This window comes from Phyllostomus discolor, chromosome 3 (genome assembly GCF_004126475.2).
Source record: "Phyllostomus discolor isolate MPI-MPIP mPhyDis1 chromosome 3, mPhyDis1.pri.v3, whole genome shotgun sequence".
Taxonomy (NCBI): Eukaryota; Metazoa; Chordata; class Mammalia; order Chiroptera; family Phyllostomidae; genus Phyllostomus; species Phyllostomus discolor.
Window position 1 is genome coordinate 116,064,665 of NC_040905.2, and position 20,188 is coordinate 116,084,852.

Genomic DNA, 20,188 nt, shown 5'->3' on the forward strand with positions numbered 1-20,188 from the left:
TTTATATTACTTTACTATCAGAGAATATTTCCTTCATTTGCTCCTCTATAAAGTATTCTCTTTTTTAAGATTTTATTTATTTTAGTTTTAGTGAGGGGGAAAGGAGGGAGAAAGAGGAGAGAAACTTTGCCTGGTTGCCTCTTGTACACCCCCAACTGGGGTGCCTGGCCTGCTACCGAGGCATGTGCCCTGACTGGGAATAGAACCTGAGACCTTTTGGTTCACAGGCCAGCACTCAATCCACTGAGCCACACCAGTCAAGGCATCCTTTATAATGTATTCTGATAATGGACTTGGAAAAAGCAAGCCTAAGTAATAATAAAGGATTGCTAATCTTACACCAACAAAAGTCACCCTTTCATTACCCTGTGAATTATCTGCTCCAAAACAGATCTCCTCCACCATCCCAGGAAGCTCACTCAAGTCTGGGTACTTAGATCAAGTCTAACACTGCTTCTTGAACAGCCTGGGAGAAGAGACAGAAGGGGCAATGCCACAGGTTCCTTACACTCGCCCATCGCCACCAAACCGTGAATCATACAAGTCTTACAACTAAATTAGAAATTCCACCAGGAGCTAACAGAGCAAAGAATTTTGACTCATTTCTACTTTATGATTATAAGAAAGTTCAGCCCCAAATAACAACCCAAAGTTTTCCCCATTGTGATCAATAAGGACAGTCACAACAAAAGGTGTTTCTTCAGTGAAAAGGATTTTATGAAATTCAATAATATGAAACTTAGTGGGAATATTTTGAGCCGCCAAATCTAAGAAGTTGAGCCCTGGCTGGCATGGCTCAGTGGATTGAGCAGCGACTGCGAACCAAAGGGTCGCTGGTTCAATTCCCCACAGGGGCACATGCCTGGGTTTTGAGCCAGGTCCCCAGTTGGGGGCACACCTGAGACAACCACACATTGATACTACCCTCCCTCTCTTTCTCCTTCCCTTTCCCTCTGTCTAAAAATAAATAAATAAATCTTAAAAAAAAAAAAAAAAAAGAAGAAGTTGAGAGCCACCTAAATGTTATTAGCCAAAAAACCTAGTTCTGGTCCCTATTCTAGCACTGACAATTTAATTTCTGAGCTGTTGGGAAAGTTGTCTAACCTTTCAGGGCTTCCATTTCTTACCTGTAAAGTGAGATGAAGCCTGCTTGCCTACTACTACCTCAGAGAAAGGTGGTGATGATCCAGTGAAAACATAGATCAGCCTCACATAGGCTGTAAAGTACTCTATCCGTGTCAGGTTATGATTAAAACAAAAAAAACACACACACACAAATGGGGTATTTTTAAAACATTTTTGGTGCAGTGAAAAAGGGTATATTTGGAGAGAAGACCCATCACACTAGTTAATAACAACCAACGATGCCCAAGGTGCTCTCCAGCCCAGGGGCAAGAAGGAAAAGCACCAAAGAACCTGGACCAATAATCACTATCCCCGCTAACCACAGAGGAAATTATATATTTCTATGCCCATTAGATTAAGACATGGGAGACCCATCTGAGCAATGTCTTCCAGCCCAGCGCTAAACACAAGCACATGCTGATGGGAGCTGACTGGGGGCTGATGTGGGCACACACATCTTCCTGGGCTCAAGGAACATTGTGAATACTGGGGATGGGGGGTGGGGTATGGCACACACGTCCCTTATGAAGGTTCTTAGTTACAACACCCTAAATACCAGGGTGTCAATTTTACCTCTTTTCTCAAAAATCTCTTGGCTTAAATATGCATCTATACTTGAACACCCACTTAACAAATGTCTGCATGTGTTGAGAAGTCAATAAAATACAAAAACTAGAAGATCAGCATTTTAGGGATTTCCTACTACTAAGCAAAATATTTAAAAGCGAAAACCAGTAACCTATTTCATGCTTACCCAGTTATTAGCAGAACACACACAGCCCTGCTGTTATCTCCACCAATTTTCATGAGTGCTGAGACGGAAAAGAAAGGCTGGATCTTGAGACCCACCCACTCCCAGAGCAGCTGCAGCCCCTGGACGCTGCGTGGGACCCACGTCACATTGTACTGTGCACTCCCATGGTCGGCTGTCTATGTCTCACCTCTCCTACAAGAGTGGAGGTGGCCCTGATGAAGTTCTGCTCAACTTTGTATTCACCATGAGGCTCTCAGGCTCATCCCCAGCCCTCCTCTCCTCCCTTCTACACAGAAGGTACATCATTCCCTTTCCTTCTACACAGAAGGTACAAAAGTGAAATTTTTTAGTGCTCACTGTCTCCCAAACAATAAAAGATAAGTGTCCGTAGTACATATGCCAAAAAGGTGTCTATCACCATGATCTTAAGCCGCCAAGCAGAGTCTGGCTTTTGAGGTCTGAAGGAGTGAATTACTTCAGCCAATCCAGATCTGGGCTCTCAGTTAGAGGGACTGCCAGGCACTTCATTCAGGGGGCACTTCTATCAGGCAGCTGTCACCGTGTCCCTACGCCAGGAGCTCGTGTGGCGCGCGCGGGGGGGGGGGGGGGCGGTTGCAGGGCAGTGAAAGAAACAAACTCTCTAGAACAGCACCTCTTTAAAAGGAGAAAAAGGAGCTTTGGTAAAATTGAACCAGGAGTGAGGGGAAAAATAAATAAAAAGAACAAACGGGCCCACTGATCCTAACCATGCATTTCGCGAACACAGCGGACCGTGTCGGCCGGTGGAAGCGCGCAGGGCCAGGCTCTCGTGCTAAGGGCCCAGGCGTGCTCGCCGAGTTACCTGCTCTGCTCCGTAAACCGTGGCGAACTGGACGAAATCCTCCATGCGGACGAAGCCGTCCCCATCACCGTCCAGGGCATCGAACACGGCTCGGAGGCGAGGGCCGTCCTCCGCACAGCCCGTGGGCTCGCTCGTGAGGGAGCGGGTCTGGCTTAAGTCCGACGGCTGGTGCGCGTCCCCGGGACCCACCTCCAGCGTCAACTCCACCGTTGGCGAGGGTAAGGAAGGGAAGAAGTCGACCTCGCCCCTCCCGTGGTTGCTGTGGCTAAAATCCTGTGCGCAGAGAGACGCGCTCTCCTGGCAACTTTGGGGCCCATAATCCTCTGGCTCTTTAGTCCAGAAAAAAAGCGGGCCGAGTTCTGTCAGCTGCTGATCAGGGTCAGGATCGGGGTCAGGGCAGTCGGCCTGAATCCGCGGCAGGTAAGAGGCCCCCGGAACCCGCTCGGCGCTCAAGTCGGCGGGGTCCAGCGAGCTGAGACCCGGACGTGGGGCAGGATCGGCGGACGTAGGGGGGACCACCGGCCAGTCGAGTCCGCCCGGCTCCGGGTCAGGGCACGGGCCGCCCGTGGGGGAAGCCGGTCGGCCCGGCTCCATCTTCATGGACGCGCCCCGGGCCGCAGCGCGGGCCCGCGAGGCCAGTGGTGCGGCGGGCAAAGCGGGCGGCAGACAAAGGCTCTCAGGGCGCGGCGGCGGGCGCGGGCATCCCCGCGGCGGCGCGGGCGTGCGCGCACGGGGCTCCCGGGCTGCTCGGGCTGGCTCTCGGGCCCTGCTCCGTCCTTGCCCATGTTGGCGCGGCCCCTCAGCTGCCCTCGGCCCAGCAGCGCGGCGGGCGACGGCCCATGGCGGTAGGCACGGTGAGGGCAAGGAGGAGGACAGGCGGCGGCGTGCGGCCCAGGGGCCAAGGAGGGCGACAGAGAGGACGCTGAGGAGGACGCAGAGTAGGGTGAAGAGAGAGGATGGAACGCCGGAGGTACCCTAGCGAACGCCGCCGCCCTTGCCCCGCCCTCTGTCCGGAGTTACGTATACACGCCGCGGCGCCCTCCGGCCCCGCCCCTCGCCGGCTTGCTACAAAAGGCATGCGACGGGCCGCGGGACCAGGGGATACGGTGGCAGTGTGCGGTAACCTCAACGCGAGCGGTGTGGGTTCTTATTCTCTTGTTGTTGAGCGTACCCTGATTTGGACCCCGACCCTCAGACTCAGGAGGCCGCTGTCCTCGGAAACTGCAAAGGCATACGTGATGTCACTGCCGGGCATGCGGGGATAGCCGACCCACGCACGGTGCGGATGAAAAAACTGCGCTGAGGGGAGAACGAAAAACCCCTATGCGGACCTGTCCCAAAGGGTCTGAGTCCTGCCTGCGTAAAGCGCTGTCACAAATGGATAAACAAAGAACACCATCCAAGTGGGATGGGGTACTGCGCGTGGCACTGAGCACAACCCCCACGTGGCACCGCCTCCTGGCACACGTGCGTTGCTGTGCCCGCCCCTCTCCTCCCACAGCCCGCGCCCCTCCGCAGATGCCCACAGCGCGAATAGGTCGCAGGCTTTACCTGCGGTGGCGCGCAGAGATTGGCAGAAGCAAGACTTGGACCGCGCTATCCCCGTACGAGTGTGGGAGAGCACTGAAAATGCTGTTTATCTCACTTCTAACCGAAGGTACACGTGGTCAAACACTGAGATTTTTTAAGCCTATGAAAAAGGTGTTTTTCACAGGATGTACAGTGTTGATCACCAGTCAGCAGCCAAGCCTCTCAAGCAAAGTGGCTGTCTTTGACAACTGGCATCTGTTTCTCTAGATGTCACTTTCATCAATGAGGACACGGGACGCCAGACAGGAACATGGGCACCCTGCTGCAAGCATGACAGTGGAGATATGCCAGTTAGGAACAGGTGAACTGCCGGCCCGAGGCGACATTCTAAATTTAGCCTGTAATGAAATGAATCAAGGGAAAGTATGAACTGGTATTTTTATATGCCGTGGGCACCCAAACCAGATATGTTTCATAAGCAGCTTTGGCAAGAACCAAAGGAAACTGAACCTCTGTTTCCAAGTGTACAGTGAGGAGCAGTGTGTTAATTAAATGAGTCACCTCCCATGACAAAATCCCAGGGCATGTGGTACTGGATTTTGTGAGGTGGGCATTAGAAAAAGAAAAGCAAGGGATCCCCTTCCCCAAACTATATTCTCAAATTCTTTGAAGAGCTGTTTGCTCTCATCAGGAAGATACTGTGTTCAGAAAAAAAAAAAAAAATCTCTGGTTTTGGCAAGAATTTGAAATGGGACTGTTGCCTTTGGCCAGACAAAATTTTCAGAGGTAGTTATAGTGATGTGTTCACCTTTCTAAATAACCTTGTTAATGTGGGTGTGGTAAAGAAAAAAAACCGACAGGGCTGCATCCGAAGGAAGCAGACACTCCTCCCCTGCTGCTGGGCTAATGCCAGAAAATTCTGCATTCACTGGCTGACTGATATGCCAAAATGGAACAATGGCATTGTGAGTATGCACCCTCCTGTTTGGACCAATTCAACAGACTCTCTGTGAAACATTAAAAATGATCATTCTGGGTCAGTTATTAAAACCAAGCATCCCCTTTGTGGCAGATGAACATTTTGGTTGGGTAACGTCACAGATGAAATGAACCAGCTCAGTAGAACCCTTGCTGCCGTTTCTCCATGCCTACTGCTATGCAAGTTTTAATTCAACCAGGTATCAGGTACACAGGAGAGGAAGGGAGGATGGGGGCAGCTCACATCCAATGGTTTTTTAGTCTGGGTGACTGTGAAAACCCCCCTCTTTGAATGTTTTCTTTTCAAAGTCACTTGAGATAAATACTTATCTTTGGAACTCTCTAAGCAGCTGGGTTTCCTAATCCCTCTTCCCTGGTGACCTTGGCCTGTGCGAGAAAATAGGAAGGTAACTCAGCAGATTCCTAGCTGTGTGTCACAGCCCTGTTGGACCTGCCACGGCGGTAGAGAGAAAGTGGGTCAGGAAACCTTAATCGAAGTAGGGCCTCTCCATCATCTGGGTGAGACCTGGCCGCTGACAGAGGTAGGGGGAGGGGTACAGGCAAGCTCAGTCTGATCACAAATCTGTTTTTTAACATACATTTTTTATTTTATTTGTTTTCAGAGAGAGGGAAAGGGAAGGAGAAAGAGAGGCACATACAATGTCTTAAACAACAGACATCGATGTGTGTGAGAGGCATATCAATTGATTGCCTCTCACACGCCCCCACCTGGGGACCTGGCCCACTACCCAGGCATGTGCCCTGACCAGGAATCAAACTGGCAACCTTTCAGTTCCCAGGCTGGAGCTCAATCCACTGAGCCACACCAGCCAGGGCTAAATGTACACTATTTAAAACCAGGAGGAAATACACCAAATTATAGTAAACATTACATATAATTTCTACTCTGATGAACTTAAAATGCCATCTCATTTTCCCTCTTTTGAAAAACATTCTCACTCAAGGATGTGTTTTCACTCATTTTAAAGAGAAAGGAAGGGAGAGAGAGAGAAAGAGAAACATCAATATGAAAGAGAAACATCGATTGGCTGCCTTCTACACAATCCCAACTGGGGATGGAATCTGAAACCCAGATATGTACCCTGACCGGGAGTCAAACCTCGCAGTTCTTTGGTGTCTGGAATGATGCTCCAACCAGGCGAGCCACCCAGCCAGGATTCATTTTTCTCTTATTCAAACTTCACTAAATGCTAACGTTTCTTAATGTATTTAACCAACTTGGATCTCACATCTGTGAATTGCCCAATTGTACGCATGTTTATTTTTCTCTTGGATTCTCTGACTTTTTCTTTAGGTAAAATCCCTCATTAGTTTTTGATGTTGGAAATATCTTCTCCCTGCCTGTCACCCTTTCGTGAACTCTGTCTGTTGGGAAAATCAGACAGAAATCTTTCATTTTGAGTAGTCAACCCATTAATTTTATCCTTATTGGCTTTACTAATCATAAAGAAAGGATAGACTTTTCATAGCTGGTGCCAGTTCTCTACTGAGAAATCTCAGAACTAGATCCTTATATCACATCAGATACAAAAATAATTGCAGACTAATCAAAGCCATAAAGGTAGAAAGTAAAACTTTAACACTTTTAGAAGACTTGGAAAATATACTTATGACTTTGGAGCAGGAAATTTCTTACACAATTATAAAAATCACAAACCATTAAAGAAAAGAATGATTCAAATTTAAATACATTAAAATTTGAGCCTTCCAAAAGTATAAGGACAAAAATCAGATCAGTGAGAGCTGGGGGAGAGGGGAATTTGCCTGAATGAAGAAACTGTTCTATGTCTTGATTGTAATGGTGGTTCTGTATTATATGCGTTTGTCAAAATTCACAGAATTGTTCACTACAATGGGTAAACTTTACTGTGTGTAAATTACACTTTAGTAAAAAACAGTATTTTTAAAAATTAGCCTCTGTTTGACCAAAGACATCATGAACTGCTGTCTTAGTCTGCTCATGCTGCTGTGACCAATTGCCATGCACCGGGTGGCCTAAACAACAGACGTGTATTTTTTACAATTCTGGAGGCTGAGAAGTGCACGATCAAGATGGCAGCAAATTGACCCTGCATGGGTAGCTCAGTGACTTTAGAGCATTGCCCCCATGCTCCAAGGTTGCGAATTCAATCCCCAGTCAAGGCACATCATACAACAAGCAACCACTGAATGCATAAATAAGGGGAACAACAAACTCATGTTTCTCTTTCTCTCTCCCTCTTTTTCTAAAATCAATTAATAAGTTTTTTTAATGACAACAAATTTGCTCCTTTTGAGAGCTCTCTTCCTGGATTGTGGTGAGGGCTTCTTTCTAGGTGTAGCCTCCCATGGATACCATCAAATTGAGGGCTAGGGAATTTTGGGGAGCACAATTCAGTCCATAGCAACTATGAAGAGATTTAAGATTTTCTTTTTTACTTATTTATTTTTAGAGAGAGAGGTGAGATCAACTGCCTCTCACACACCTCTAACTGGGAACCTGGCCCGCAACCCAGGCATGTGCCCTGAATGGGTATCAAACCAGCGTCCTTTTGGTTCACAGTCTGGCACTCAGTCCACTGAGCCACACAAGCCAGGGCACAACTGTGAAGAGATTTAGAACAGATTTAACTGACAAAGGATTTATTTCCAGAATACACAAAGATTCCTCAAAAATCAATAAAAGGACAGCCACCCAGTATAAAAATGGACAATGAATGTAAATAAGCAGTTCCAGAGAAGGAAACTCGCATGGCCAATAAATATAAAAAAGATGCTGAACCCCACTGGTACTCAAGGAAATGAGTAAAGATAGCAATTGACACCAATCAGAGTAAAGCTTAAGTCTAATCCCAACAGAGTATAGGGATTTGCATTACTAATATAGCACTTCCACTTCTGTACCTTCCAATGCTCAGGCTCATGAGGAGACAGGAAGGGAATGTTCAGAGGCTCATGAGGACACAGGAGAAGAATGCTTTTGTAGCACTGGTTTTCTGTTGCTGGTGGGAATGGGGTCCTTGTGGTGTTGCAAAAAAAGCATTCTGGGGACCACACATGGGAGGATGGGGTATGAGGTATGGTGATAAGATTTATTGAAGCTGGAGCAAACACAAAAGACAGTCCCAGGTTCAGCTCCAATCCCACTGTGGACAGAATCCAGCCTAGTCTTTATCAAGTCCAGAAGAAAGGCCAGGTTCCAGAAATTCTGTCCCATTGGCTCAGTCCATGTCAAAGCTTAGTCCAATACAGCCTTTGTTCCTGTCCAGCTAGCATAGTCTCTGTTCCCAGCTACATTCCTGCTGGCACTGTGTCATTGTATCCAGGCTCACACTTGGAACCCATGGTTGGAACCCATGTAGCTGCTGAGCCACAGGAAGCAACTAGGCCCACCTGGCTGCTATGGTGAGAGAATGCACAAGCTAATGAATGCATGCCTGTTACGGGGGTGAGAGGTGGGGCTTGCCTTTGTTGAGTTCAGGTTATATTATCTCAGGTTTGGGAAGGACCAGGCACAGTATCAGACTAATCAGTCAACTTCCCAATCCTTCCTGGGCTGGTTTTGGGCTCTTACCCTAACTAATCCATTTCCTAGATATTTCAGGGTTCTGTGTCCATTATCCAATCTGATTCTTTTCCCAAGCCAGGCAGACAGGCCTTTATGGTCACCAACTTGGCTCCTACTGCACATCAGCTTACCTCCCCTGTGCCATCTTGGCTTCTACTGCATGTGTGCCTAGGTCCTCCTGGGCTTCTACTGGGTATGTGCCCAGCAGAGGAATTTACCCTTTATTTCTTATTCCTTCCACCTCCCATACTCTGGACAAGTGGACTGGTTGTACCCTGAGATTGGAAAGCCGGTCTTTTCTCTCTGCATGGAGAGGGAGGGGTATTAATCTCCTTAGTGGGGTAATGCTGAGATCCTGTGGGGTATCTGAAGTGGTAACTTCCAGACTTAATCAGGCTTATTGTCCAATTCAGCTTCCTAGTTGACTAAACTTCTTAGTGTCTGATTCACATTGCTTCCTTATCTTTTATTAATATCAAGATACCTATGCTAACATATTCCCCCTGAAGAATCTTGGGCTTTTAATCTTACAAGTATAAATGGATGAAGATCTCATCTTCTGTGCCTTCTTCCTGCTGTCAAGGGATGTAGTCATGCGTATCCCAAGGCCTAGAGATTTTTGCTATCTGCCAATGATAGGAGCAAAAGAGAAGGGGAACCTTCACACAAGGGAAAGTGGTTTTGTAAAGTCCAGGTAACTTTGGTGTTTTCCTTGGGAGGTGGCATATGCAATATCAAGAGGATGGCACTGCTGGACAAGCTGGCATCTTTGTTATATTCTAGAGGTAACAAATTTGACAAGAAGGTTTAAAAAGGCATAGCCCCAAAATGAGGAGAATTATAGCAACTAAAGGTCTGAGGAGAGGTTAGAATCAAGTGATAGAGGGAGTGTCCCAGATTAAATTGTAGGAGGGGCTTTCCTAGACAAAAGTGTGTCACACCTGTCTGAAGCCCTCTTGTTTACTGTATTTAATTCAAATTAGACTAAGGAAAACACTCTATAATCATCTTTCTTTTTTAAAATTTATTGTAATTGTACTTTTTCCATTACCATTTATCCCACTTATACTCTCCTCCACCTCCAGCCACTGCCTGCATCCCCACACAACCACCACACTGTTGTCCATGTCCATGAATCCTTTTCCTTTTTTGCTCAATCCCTCCTTCACCCTCCTAACCACCCCTCCAGAGCTGTCAGTCTGCTCTCTATGAGTCTGCCTCTGTGTTGCTTGTTATTTCAGGTTGTTCATTAGATTCCACAAACAAGTGAAATCATATGGTATTTGCCTTTCTCTGACTATAATCTTTTTCCTCAAGCAGGCCTTTTCTGTCTAAATTACTTGGGCAGAAAAGGATAGTAGTTTCAAGGTGGCAGAACTTTGGTCATTTTAGTCCTGCCTTTTCAATAATAAAGTTTTGCATTCTAGAAGTGAAGCCAATAGACCACCCCATACTTCACTGACTTCACCATCTAATCTTGACAACAAATCGGTTCGGCCAAACTGCCGAGTCTCATTTCAGGAGGCAGCAATGCAGACTGGCTTTCACAGTGAGGTCTATATTGTATAAACAAGCAATTAGGTAAATAAGGCTTATGTCTATGAAACAGAAGAAAACACAAAGGTTAATGAACACAGCAAATTATAAACCAGTTTCTGAGTCTGTAAGACTGTCATTTGAGAAGATTTGCTGCTGGAATAATAGCAAGCAGTAACAATCTGATAAATGCTCCTTGTCTGCTGTTTGGCCAAAGCTGGTGATGTCACTAAATACTTAGGTAAATGCTGCATGGCAAACACAGACACAGCCTTAGAAAAAGTTTAGTTCTCAATAATTCCAAGTCAAAGGATGGGAAAAAAAAAACTAAATATTAGTTTGTAGCGTTGAAGAAAACTAGAATAATTCAGGAACCAGTTCAATTTATAGGTGAAAAACAAAACTTTGGAAACGATTAACTGAATTAGAGTCTAGTAGCTAAAATTGGGCATTGAGATTTCTATTGAAACACAGTTTCTCTCCCAAAATCACACTCGTTTTTATCCAAGAGACTTCATTAAGTCCAGTCTCAATTTGGCCCAAATATTTGCATAAACCCAGCAACAGTAGCAATTGATCATAAAGGTTCTTTTAAATCTACTTAGCTGGACTCTCATAAGGAATCTTCAGGCTGAGTTTTAATCAGCCACTCCAGGCAAAAAGTCAAGTCACAAGCCCTGGCTGGCGTAGCTCAGTGGATTGAGTGCGGGCTGGGAACCAAAATGTCCCAGGTTCGATTCCCAGCCAGGGTACATTCCTGGGTTGCAGGCCAGAACCCCCAGCAACCGCACATTGATGTTTCTCTCTCTCTCTCTCTCTCTCCCTCCCTTCCCTCTCTATAAATAAATAAATAAATAAATAAATCTTAAAAAAAAAAAAAAAGTCAAGTCACACAGTTGCCATTAGGCTTTGCCTATAATACCTATAAGTTTGGGTAAATTCCTCAGGTTCTTAAGGTTTCCCCAAAATGACCTGAGTTTTCTTCCTTGCCATCTTTCAGGAAAGCAACCTTCACTTCTTACCTGGAAAGACTACCATGAACCACATGAATAAGGAAGGTACCAGGATATTTCTCCACTGGGCTTTTATCAGCTTCTGATTCAATCTTAATTTCTTAAAGCTTTCTGATGACATCCAGAGTTCAAATATACCTCTTTTAGATGTGATATTCCAGTCAAAGTCTTGGTTAATAAAACCACAATTTGAAATTGGTTTTATGCATCCTATTATAAAAGAACAGATTCTTATTTGATTTATGCAAACAAACATATTGCTATTACTCAGAACTGTCAAATTCTGGAGGGATCAGGTAGCTAGAAAAATATAAAGCAAAAGGAAAGTCCGTGTCTCTTTTTAAAAAGTGTCAGTCCTGGGCTGGTGGCTCAGTTGGTTGGGGTGTTGTCCCATGCACCAAAAGGTTGTAGGTTTAATACCCACTTAGGGCACATACTTAGGTTGTAAGTTTGATCTTTGGTCAGAGTGTGTACAAGAGCACGAGAGGCAGCCAGTTGATATTTCTCTCATATCAGTGTTTCTCTCTCCCTCTCCCCCTTCCTTCTCTCTCTAAAATCAATAAACATATCCTTGGGTGAGGGGAAAATACAGGACCAAACTCTAACTGTATTAGACAGCTGAAAAGTAAGCAATTAGCATTCTTTAGATTGGCAAAGGAACAGCTGAAGTAAGTAAAATTGATTTGCTCAGATGGCTAAGGTTTTTATCTCTTGATAAGATTTACTTCCCATAAATTTGCCTTTTAAAAGGTGGCCCAGATAAGAGTTCTTACAGACCATGTATTTGCATTTCAAAGGTACAGACTTTGGTTTCATAAAGCCAATTATCTATCAGCCCTTTCCTTGAGGGCCCCAGAGTCAAATTTTTGCCAGCTGGCAATTATGCACCCCAAAGCGGGTGTCTTGAGGCACTATGGATTGGGCAGAGGTGGTATTGCCTATCGTCTTCAGGGAGAGAAAACTGGGTGGCTAAGGGAGGCATGCATGAGCATCCTCAGTGCTTCCTAGCTCTATGTCACAGACTGAAACCCAGGATGGTGTGTGACTCTTTCTTTTACTAGACCTTGGTGCCCGATTCCTTTGTTGTCCATAGTATCCCATGGCGTTGGTCTTGCCCCTCCCCCGACAGGGACAGAAACCTTCCCAAAGAACACAACACGTGTCCAAGAGCAGAGTGTTACCCAGTCTTCTGAGGGCAGACTCACTGTACCAAAAGTTGCAGTGGTGATCAGGCTGGCTAGTTGGGCTCCCTCTGCTTAGTCAAGTGGCCTTAACTCCATACGGATGATTCTGATGGTACCCCTACTGACTCAGGTGGAAAAACTAGTCCTATAACTGGCCTTTAGTACTTGGGCTAGTAACCTATTTCCCCGCCTTTCATATTTCCTGTAGCCCCGATCTTTCAAGAGGCCTAGTAAGGTTGGGGCAGCCTTCTCTAGGAGGGAAGGGAGCGTATCTATTAAGCTGTCCTAAGGATTAGCTGGGCCAGACTGACAGAGATAGGTCCCCAGACCCTGGGGGCAAAACCTGCTGGCCTCTAGGAAGATCATAAATTGCTGAGTACCCCTGGGTATGAGAGGACACAAAAATTGTGTGAAAAATTACCATTCACTCAGTCCTCAGTCTATAGATTAGTTTTTTGTTGTGGAGGTTCTTTTAAAATTATAACTTCCCAGTTAGTTTAATTTCAACCTTACCATTTCTGTGAGTACTTTCAAGTGAAGGCTTTCTATTGATTTTACACCTGTAGGAGCATTAATGAAGTGGGATTTGGATGTTGTCGGCCTCGGAGGCACAATTTCCGAGGTACGGTGCACAGCTATGGAAACTCAGTTGCCCTGGCCCTACATGGCACCCCCCAGGGCACAGATGAGTAGCTTCATTTGCAGCAGAAGCCAGAAGCATGGCAGTGGACCACAGCCCCCAGCAGGGCACTCCATCCATGGTGGCAGCCCCCATTTCACTGAGTCCCAAGCTGCACAGCAGTGGGTCATGAGACTAGCAACTTGTGGTTGCCAGGGACCACTCCCAGATTGTGGGCATGCCAGGGTGGAGGCAGAGAAGAAGAAAATTAGAGCAGAGCTGTGCGCTCACATGGTGTCCTGCTTGGCTGGGCTCAATTGTGACTGTGGGAGGCCCCTGGCCAATTCCCTGAGCACTTGCAGCTGCAGATAGGGAAGGGGCAACTGAGCGTGCTTGAGGTATTGTGTGCCAGGAACAGCACCACAGCATCAGTAGGTGCATACACTTCCTACATTGTGCATCCCCTGGCACCCATCAGCCTATCACCCTGCAGGGACCCACAGTGCTAGGGCTGGTCTGTGCACAGGATGGAGGTCTGAGTTGCAAGCCACTGTGACAGTGCTCAAAACAAGGGGACTCTGGGGCAGGCAGATGGAAAGTGGTCCCCATGCTCACTGGAGCACCGTGCTTGGGTGGCAGTGGCTGCTTGGGGCACTAGGCAATGAGGCAAGGCTGTTCAACCCACACTCACGAAGGTGTGGCCAAGGGGAATTCCATACATGGAGCTGAAATGGACAGTAGGAAGAAGAGAGAAAAGAAGTAGAAAACATACACAGGCAGCAGCAGAGGGGAGAGAGAGAGTCAAGTGAGGGAAAGACCTTCCATCACAAGAGGAGAGATCTCATCTTTCTTACCACAAGCTAATATTCCTTCTGGAGCCCCACATTGGGTGCCAGATATTGCCCGTGGAAATGGGGTCCTTGCAGTGTCATGAGAAAAACATTTCAGGCACCATGCACGGAAGGATGAGGTATGGCGGTAAGATTTACTGAAGTTGGAGCAAGCACAAATGACTGTCCCAGGTTCAGCTACACCCTACTGTGGACAGAGTCCAGCCCTGTCTTCATCAAGGCTAGAAAAAAAGCCAGGTTCTAGAAATTCTGTGTCGTTGGTTCATCCATGTCAAAATTAGTACAGTACAGCCCTGGCTGGCGTAGCTCAGTGGATTGAGCGCGGGCTGGGAACCAAAGTGTCCCAGGTTCGATTCCCAGCCAGGGTACATTCCTGGGTTGCAGGCCATAACCCCCAGCAACTGCACATTGATGTTTCTGTTTCTCTCTCCCTCTCTCTCTCTCTCTCTCTTCCTCCCTTCCCTCCCTTCCCTCCCTAAAAATAAATAAATAAAATCTTTAAAAAAAATTAGTACAGTACAGCCTTTATTCCTGTCCAGCTAGCATAGTCTCTATTCCTGGCTGCTCTGGCTGGCACTGTGTTATTGTTATCCAGGCTTGCACTTGGAGCCCATGGTTGGAGCCCATGCAGCTGTGGAGAGAAAATTTCAAGCATGTGAATGAATGCGTGTTACTGAAAGAGAGAGTGAGAGAGTGCGCATACTTGCCGTTATTAGGCTCAGATTATATAATCTTGAGCTTGGGAAGGACCAGGTACTCTTTCAAACTAACCAATCAGCTTTCCAATTTTTTGCAGGCTGGTTTTGGGCCCTCTCTCTAACCAATTCATTTTCAAGATCTTCCAGAGTTCTGTGTCTCTTATTCAATGCAATCCTTTTCCCAGGCTAGGAAGATAGGTTTTCACGGTTGCCATCTTGGCTCCTACTACACATGTGCCCACATCCCCCTGCATCATCCTGTCTTCTCCTGCATGTGTGCTTACCTCCCCCTCCTTCATCTTGGCTTCTACTGTCCATTTGCCCAGCAGTGCAATTTATCCTTTACTATTTATTCTTCCCCCACCCCCATAGTCCAGCAAATGGACCAGTTTAACCCTGGGGAGATTGGAAAGCCAGTCCTTCCTTCCTACACAGGGGAGAGAAGGGTGTTCATTTCCTTGGTGGGGCAATTCTGCAATTCCCTGGGGTATCCAAAGCTGTAAGTTCCAGGCTTAATCAGGCTTATTGTCTGATTCCGCTCCATAGTTGTCTAGTCTTCTTAGACCTCTTAATGTCTGATTCCCTTTGCTCCCTTCTATGTATTAATATCTAGCTACTTATGCTAACAGTTCCATAAAGAGACAGCTGACTGGCTGAGGTGTAGTCTGTTGTAATGGAATACCAGTATTATGTAGTAGTTTCCATGAACAAACCACATCTGCCACATCAACATGGAATGACTTCTAAAATAAGTAAAAAAAGCAAGAAAGCAAGAAAAGAACTGTGCAATACCGTTTTTGCAGAGTATAAAAAGACATCCTCAATGATGTCTGCTGTTTTCAAATACCTTTATTGGTAGTAAAAACACCAAAACAAATATGGGAATTATATTGAGGGGGACAGAACAGGAAAGGGGTGAAAGGTAAAATTTAGTTCTACCAGTAAATTTTATCTCCTTAAAAGACAGACTGGGAGCAATCAGGGCAAATGATCAACATCTGATGAACCTGGTGGTGAATATGTGGGTGTCTCTTGGTTTTGTCTTGTTATTAAATCTTGTCCACATATTTAAGAATTTGGTAATCAAACACTTTTAAAATTAAGCAAATAAATCCTCTACCCACTCTCAAAGATATCTGCCTATATTTCTATTTTTCCCATTCACGCTATGTCTTTAATCTATTTGGAGTTTTTCTGTCAGGTAAAGTTGGGTAAGTACCCAACTTTATTTCTCTCAATGAGCCAGTTTCCCAACCTGTTTGTGAGGTTACCTCTATCAGCCATTTTATTGTAATATTTGAAAGTAATTTGGGTCAAAACTGAAGTGATACTAGGAGTCCAGATCAGAGAGTTGGGGAGCAGGCTCTGGGGGGTTGTCCCCAAAGGGGGCCATTCCAGATGTGTCTGTGACAGGCTCTTCCCTCAATGAGCACTGTGGGCCATTCGGGCAGGACATTGGTGCTTGTAGAGAGCTCTGCATCCCAGGGCACAATAACCAGGGCTGAGCCAGCCAGTCACCCCCTGGGAGCCTCATGCAGGGTGCTTTGGGGGCAGCTGACCAGTGGTCCTAAAGATGTGACAGGGTCCAGGGTGGGGAAGGAGCAGGGCCACCAAACAGCCTGCGCTTGGCCCCTGAAAAAGGGGTCCTGGGCTCAGCTGAGTGCCCCACACTTCTTCCTACTATTCCCACCTTTCAGCCAGATGCCATAGATCCACCTCCTCCTCATGGAGCCTTTCCTCCCATATGGCCACCCTTTTTCTGGCTGGTCTTGCCCTCCTAGCCCCTGAGCTGTCATCCTGGATGGCACACCAGTTCTTCCATACTGTCACCTGAGGATAAAGGGGAGGGGAAGGACAGGGGGAGGATTTCCAAGGGATGGGAAGAGGTAGTTCTCAGGTGATGGGTATGTACCTTATTGTGATTTTTGTGATGGTTGCATGGACATATGTCAGAACTCACCAAATCAGACACTTTCTATAAGTGCAGTTTCTTGTGTGTCAATTATATTTCAATCAAGCTGTGAACAAAAACTGCCAGCCAATTGTAAATCTTAATTTACAATTTTGAAAACAAGATGAACATTTGCTAGAGAGAAGACCATTTTAGATCTAGATCACACTCTCCCCCAGTAGCCTTAAGCAGTTGAGAGCACAGCTCCACTCATGTTTACTGATATTCGATTCAGTGGGACAGGATTTTTTTCTCACCTTCAAATTTAGTAAAATACATTTCCTAGATTAAAAATAAAACAAAAGTTTGAAAGGCACAATTCCTCCTGACTCAGTCAAAGTTTGGATGGTTTTCCTTTTTTTACCATCTCACTCTGAAGTTGCTGGCACCTGCTCCTGTCTTCCTGTGGAGACAGGCACCTCTAACCCCCAATGTACCCAGAGCGCTGAAAAAGGGTGTACACACCCCCCAACACAAACACACATTATCAGCTTGTTGGGCTACACATCGATCTTCAAGGAGTTTGTTTAGTGTGACTCAGGACCCACATGAGATGATCTGTTATAACACACATTTTCCAGAAGCAGCCTTTCTCCAATCAAGGTCATGGCTGCAGTGGGAGCTGTCGTGATCATATGGTATGATCAATCCTTGGCCACAGTTTAATGAACAAGAGTCGGATACCTGACCCAATCCAAGTGGACATGCACCTTTCTTCAGGAATTTGGGTGGGCCTGACAGGAGAAATGTCACCTTTCTCTTCAGGGGGCTGGACTACAGCTTATGCACACCGCTGGCTCACAGGGCCAGGTGGAGCTGAGAGAAAGAAGGGTCCCCAGAGCCCTCAGTCCAAGCTCTGCCCCTGAGCTCCAGAGTATCCTACCCTTGGAGCCAGGTCTTCCCCATACATTCCCTCTCTTTGGATCTGAACAACTAGAGTAGGTTTCTGTCATGTGCATCCAGCAGAGGTCAACCTAAGTATCCTGAGGGAAATGCTGAAGGGGCCCAAGCCCAGCCCCCTTCCCAATATGGGAAGCCCTGTACCCAAACAGCCTATCTGCCTTGCGCAAGAGGATGTCACTATTCAGCCGCAGCACTGGGCAGAGCCAGGGAACAGAAGATACTCACCTTGAACTTGTAGTCCATGGTAGGTGGCTTTCCTGAGCCTCAAATTGCAGTACTCAGGGATTTGTCACCTCTCTCTTCCTGCTTCACTCAGTGAGGATGGGAAGCAGAGAAGTTCAGAAGGGTAAAAGTCATGTCTGGGTTCCCAGCTGGAGCTCCGGGCAAAGCGTGGGCTCAGTGTGCATAGAAGGAAAAGGGAGAGGAAAACATAAAAGACTGGGGTGGGGGTGGGGATGAGGTGAATGGCTCCGAGGGATGGAGTGGGGAGGTGGGTTATGACAACCCAGCAACTGAGAAAACAGTGTGGCCTAAGTCAGGCATTTGAGAAACCAGCACTAGCACCAGGTGTCTAACCTCCAGGTCCTCCAGAGGTGACCTGAAGGACAAAGCTAGCGCACGTGAGCCAGTCAAATTTTACCAAGTTACCACAGGAACAGGAGGAGTCAGCAAAGAGAAAGGCCCCCAAATTAGCACTGGTTATTTAAGGCAGTTTAAAGATCTCCTTTACTTTTTGTAAATACAAAGATAAAGTGTGCCCAGATATTCATTGCATTATACAATAGCAACGTTTCAGGAATAATCTGCGTGACTCACAACAGCATAGAGGGCATTCATCTACTCATTCAATACAGCACACAATGCTTTTGTATGTGTGTATCTGCTCCCTGAGAATAAAAAGACATGGAAAAGGGGCTGTAAGGCTGTACCCCAAGTGGTAATTTTTTATGGTTAGCAGCCCTCTGCTTTGGCTGATTTTATGTATAGTTTTGAAAGAATGAAAGTAAAACACCCTGACCCCATCAAAAGGGAAGCAAGGCCTGTAAATCAGCTTCCACAGTTAAGGTTCAGAAAACTCTGACTAGGGTTCACATATTTAAGCATTATCCTTCCTCCCTGGCCTGGTAGCTCAATTGGGTAGAGTGTCATCCCAGTACACCAAGGTTGCGGGTTCAGTCTCTTGCCAGGGCACATACAAGAAGCAACCAATGCATGCATTTAAAAGGTGGAGCAAAAATCAATCTCTCTCTCTCTCAAATCAATTTTTTTTAAGTTGTTAAAAATAATTACCCTTCCTTTCAGGTAACCTGGCATCTTCTAGGGGAATTTTAGAGATTAATGGGAAAGGGCATAACCTAGTTCTCTGCCAAGTGCCTCTGCTGGAAATGATGTCACACCCTGTGTACTGGCCCTCCTCACCAGCCCCACAACCCGACAAGTGATGACTGCTGGACTCACCTGTACCCATGAGCCCCCAGTGGCCATCCCATACCTGCAGGATGATACCTGGGCTGGTGGACTAAGCCAGAAGCTGATTTCTCATAACCAAAATGACCATCACATGCAAGTGATGAAGGAGCAGGGAGACAAACTTTACTGTAACTTTTATGTGTCAACTTGAGTGGACTGAAGGATGCCCAAATAGTTGGGTGTCTCTGGAGGAGATGAGCACTTGCTTCACTAGACAGAGTGAAGATCCACCCTCACTAATGTGGGTGGCATCATCTAATCCAATCCACTGACAGCAGACTTCTCTCTTCTGCCCTCAGCCATCAGAGCTCCTGGTTCTCAGGACTTTGACTGATTACACCATCAGCTCTCCTGGGTCCCCAGCTTGCAGATCATGGGACTTCTTGGCCTCCTATAATTTAATCCCTCTAATAAATCCCACTTGTATCAGTATATATCCTATTGTTTCTGTTTCTCCTGACAGCCCTGGCTAATAAGTAATAAAAGTCTTAGCAGACTTCCAGTTAAGATGGTGGCACAGGTAAACACAGCTTACCTCCTCACACAACCACATTGAAATTACAACTAACCTATAGAACAACCATCATTCAGAACCATCAGAAATTGAGCTGAATGGAAGCCTTACAATTACAGAATTAAAGAAGAAACCACATCAGGACTGGGAGGAGGGGTAGAGACACAGAACGGGCTGGTCCCACACCCAGGTGTGGCTGATACAACTCAGGAAGACTATCTCAGGAGCGAGGGGTCTCAGCTCCACACTGGGCTCCCCAGCCCAAGGTTCCACTGCCAGAAAGATAAGCCCCCATAACTTCTGGCTGTAAAAATCAGCAGGAATTGAGGCTGGGGAAGACAGAAACTGCTGGAGTATCAGGCAGTTCTTAAAGGGCCCATGCACAGACTTACTTAGACTCACTTCCTCTGAGGTCCATCGTGGGAGCAGCAGATTGAAAGGTATCAGAGACATACAGGGAGGGACTGAATTGTCCATGGCATTAAGATAAGAACTGGGGTACTTCCAGCAAGATGGAGGAATAGGTGGATGCACCGTACCTCCTCGTACAACCAAGATTGGAAAACCAATGATTTACAACAATAATTTACTATCAGAATAACACCCAGATCCGGCAGAGGATTTATCTGAATGGAAGTCGGGCAGCCAGGAAG

General features: G+C 46.4%; 1 protein-coding gene across 2 annotated transcripts in view; it reads right to left on the reverse strand.

Annotated features, from left to right (window-relative positions):
* Positions 1-3,733, reverse strand: part of RAB11FIP3 (RAB11 family interacting protein 3) — a 100,538-nt gene extending 96,805 nt beyond the window's left edge. Inside the window, exon 1 of one of the 2 annotated variants that reach the window (XM_028512081.2) lies at positions 2,721-3,733. In XM_028512081.2, the coding sequence (XP_028367882.1) occupies positions 2,721-3,320 (600 nt within the window). In that variant the 5' untranslated portion in view covers positions 3,321-3,733. The remainder of the gene's footprint in view (positions 1-2,720) is intronic. The other variant, XM_036021156.1, reaches the window with a different exon arrangement.
* Between the last annotated feature and the right edge of the window lie 16,455 nt (positions 3,734-20,188).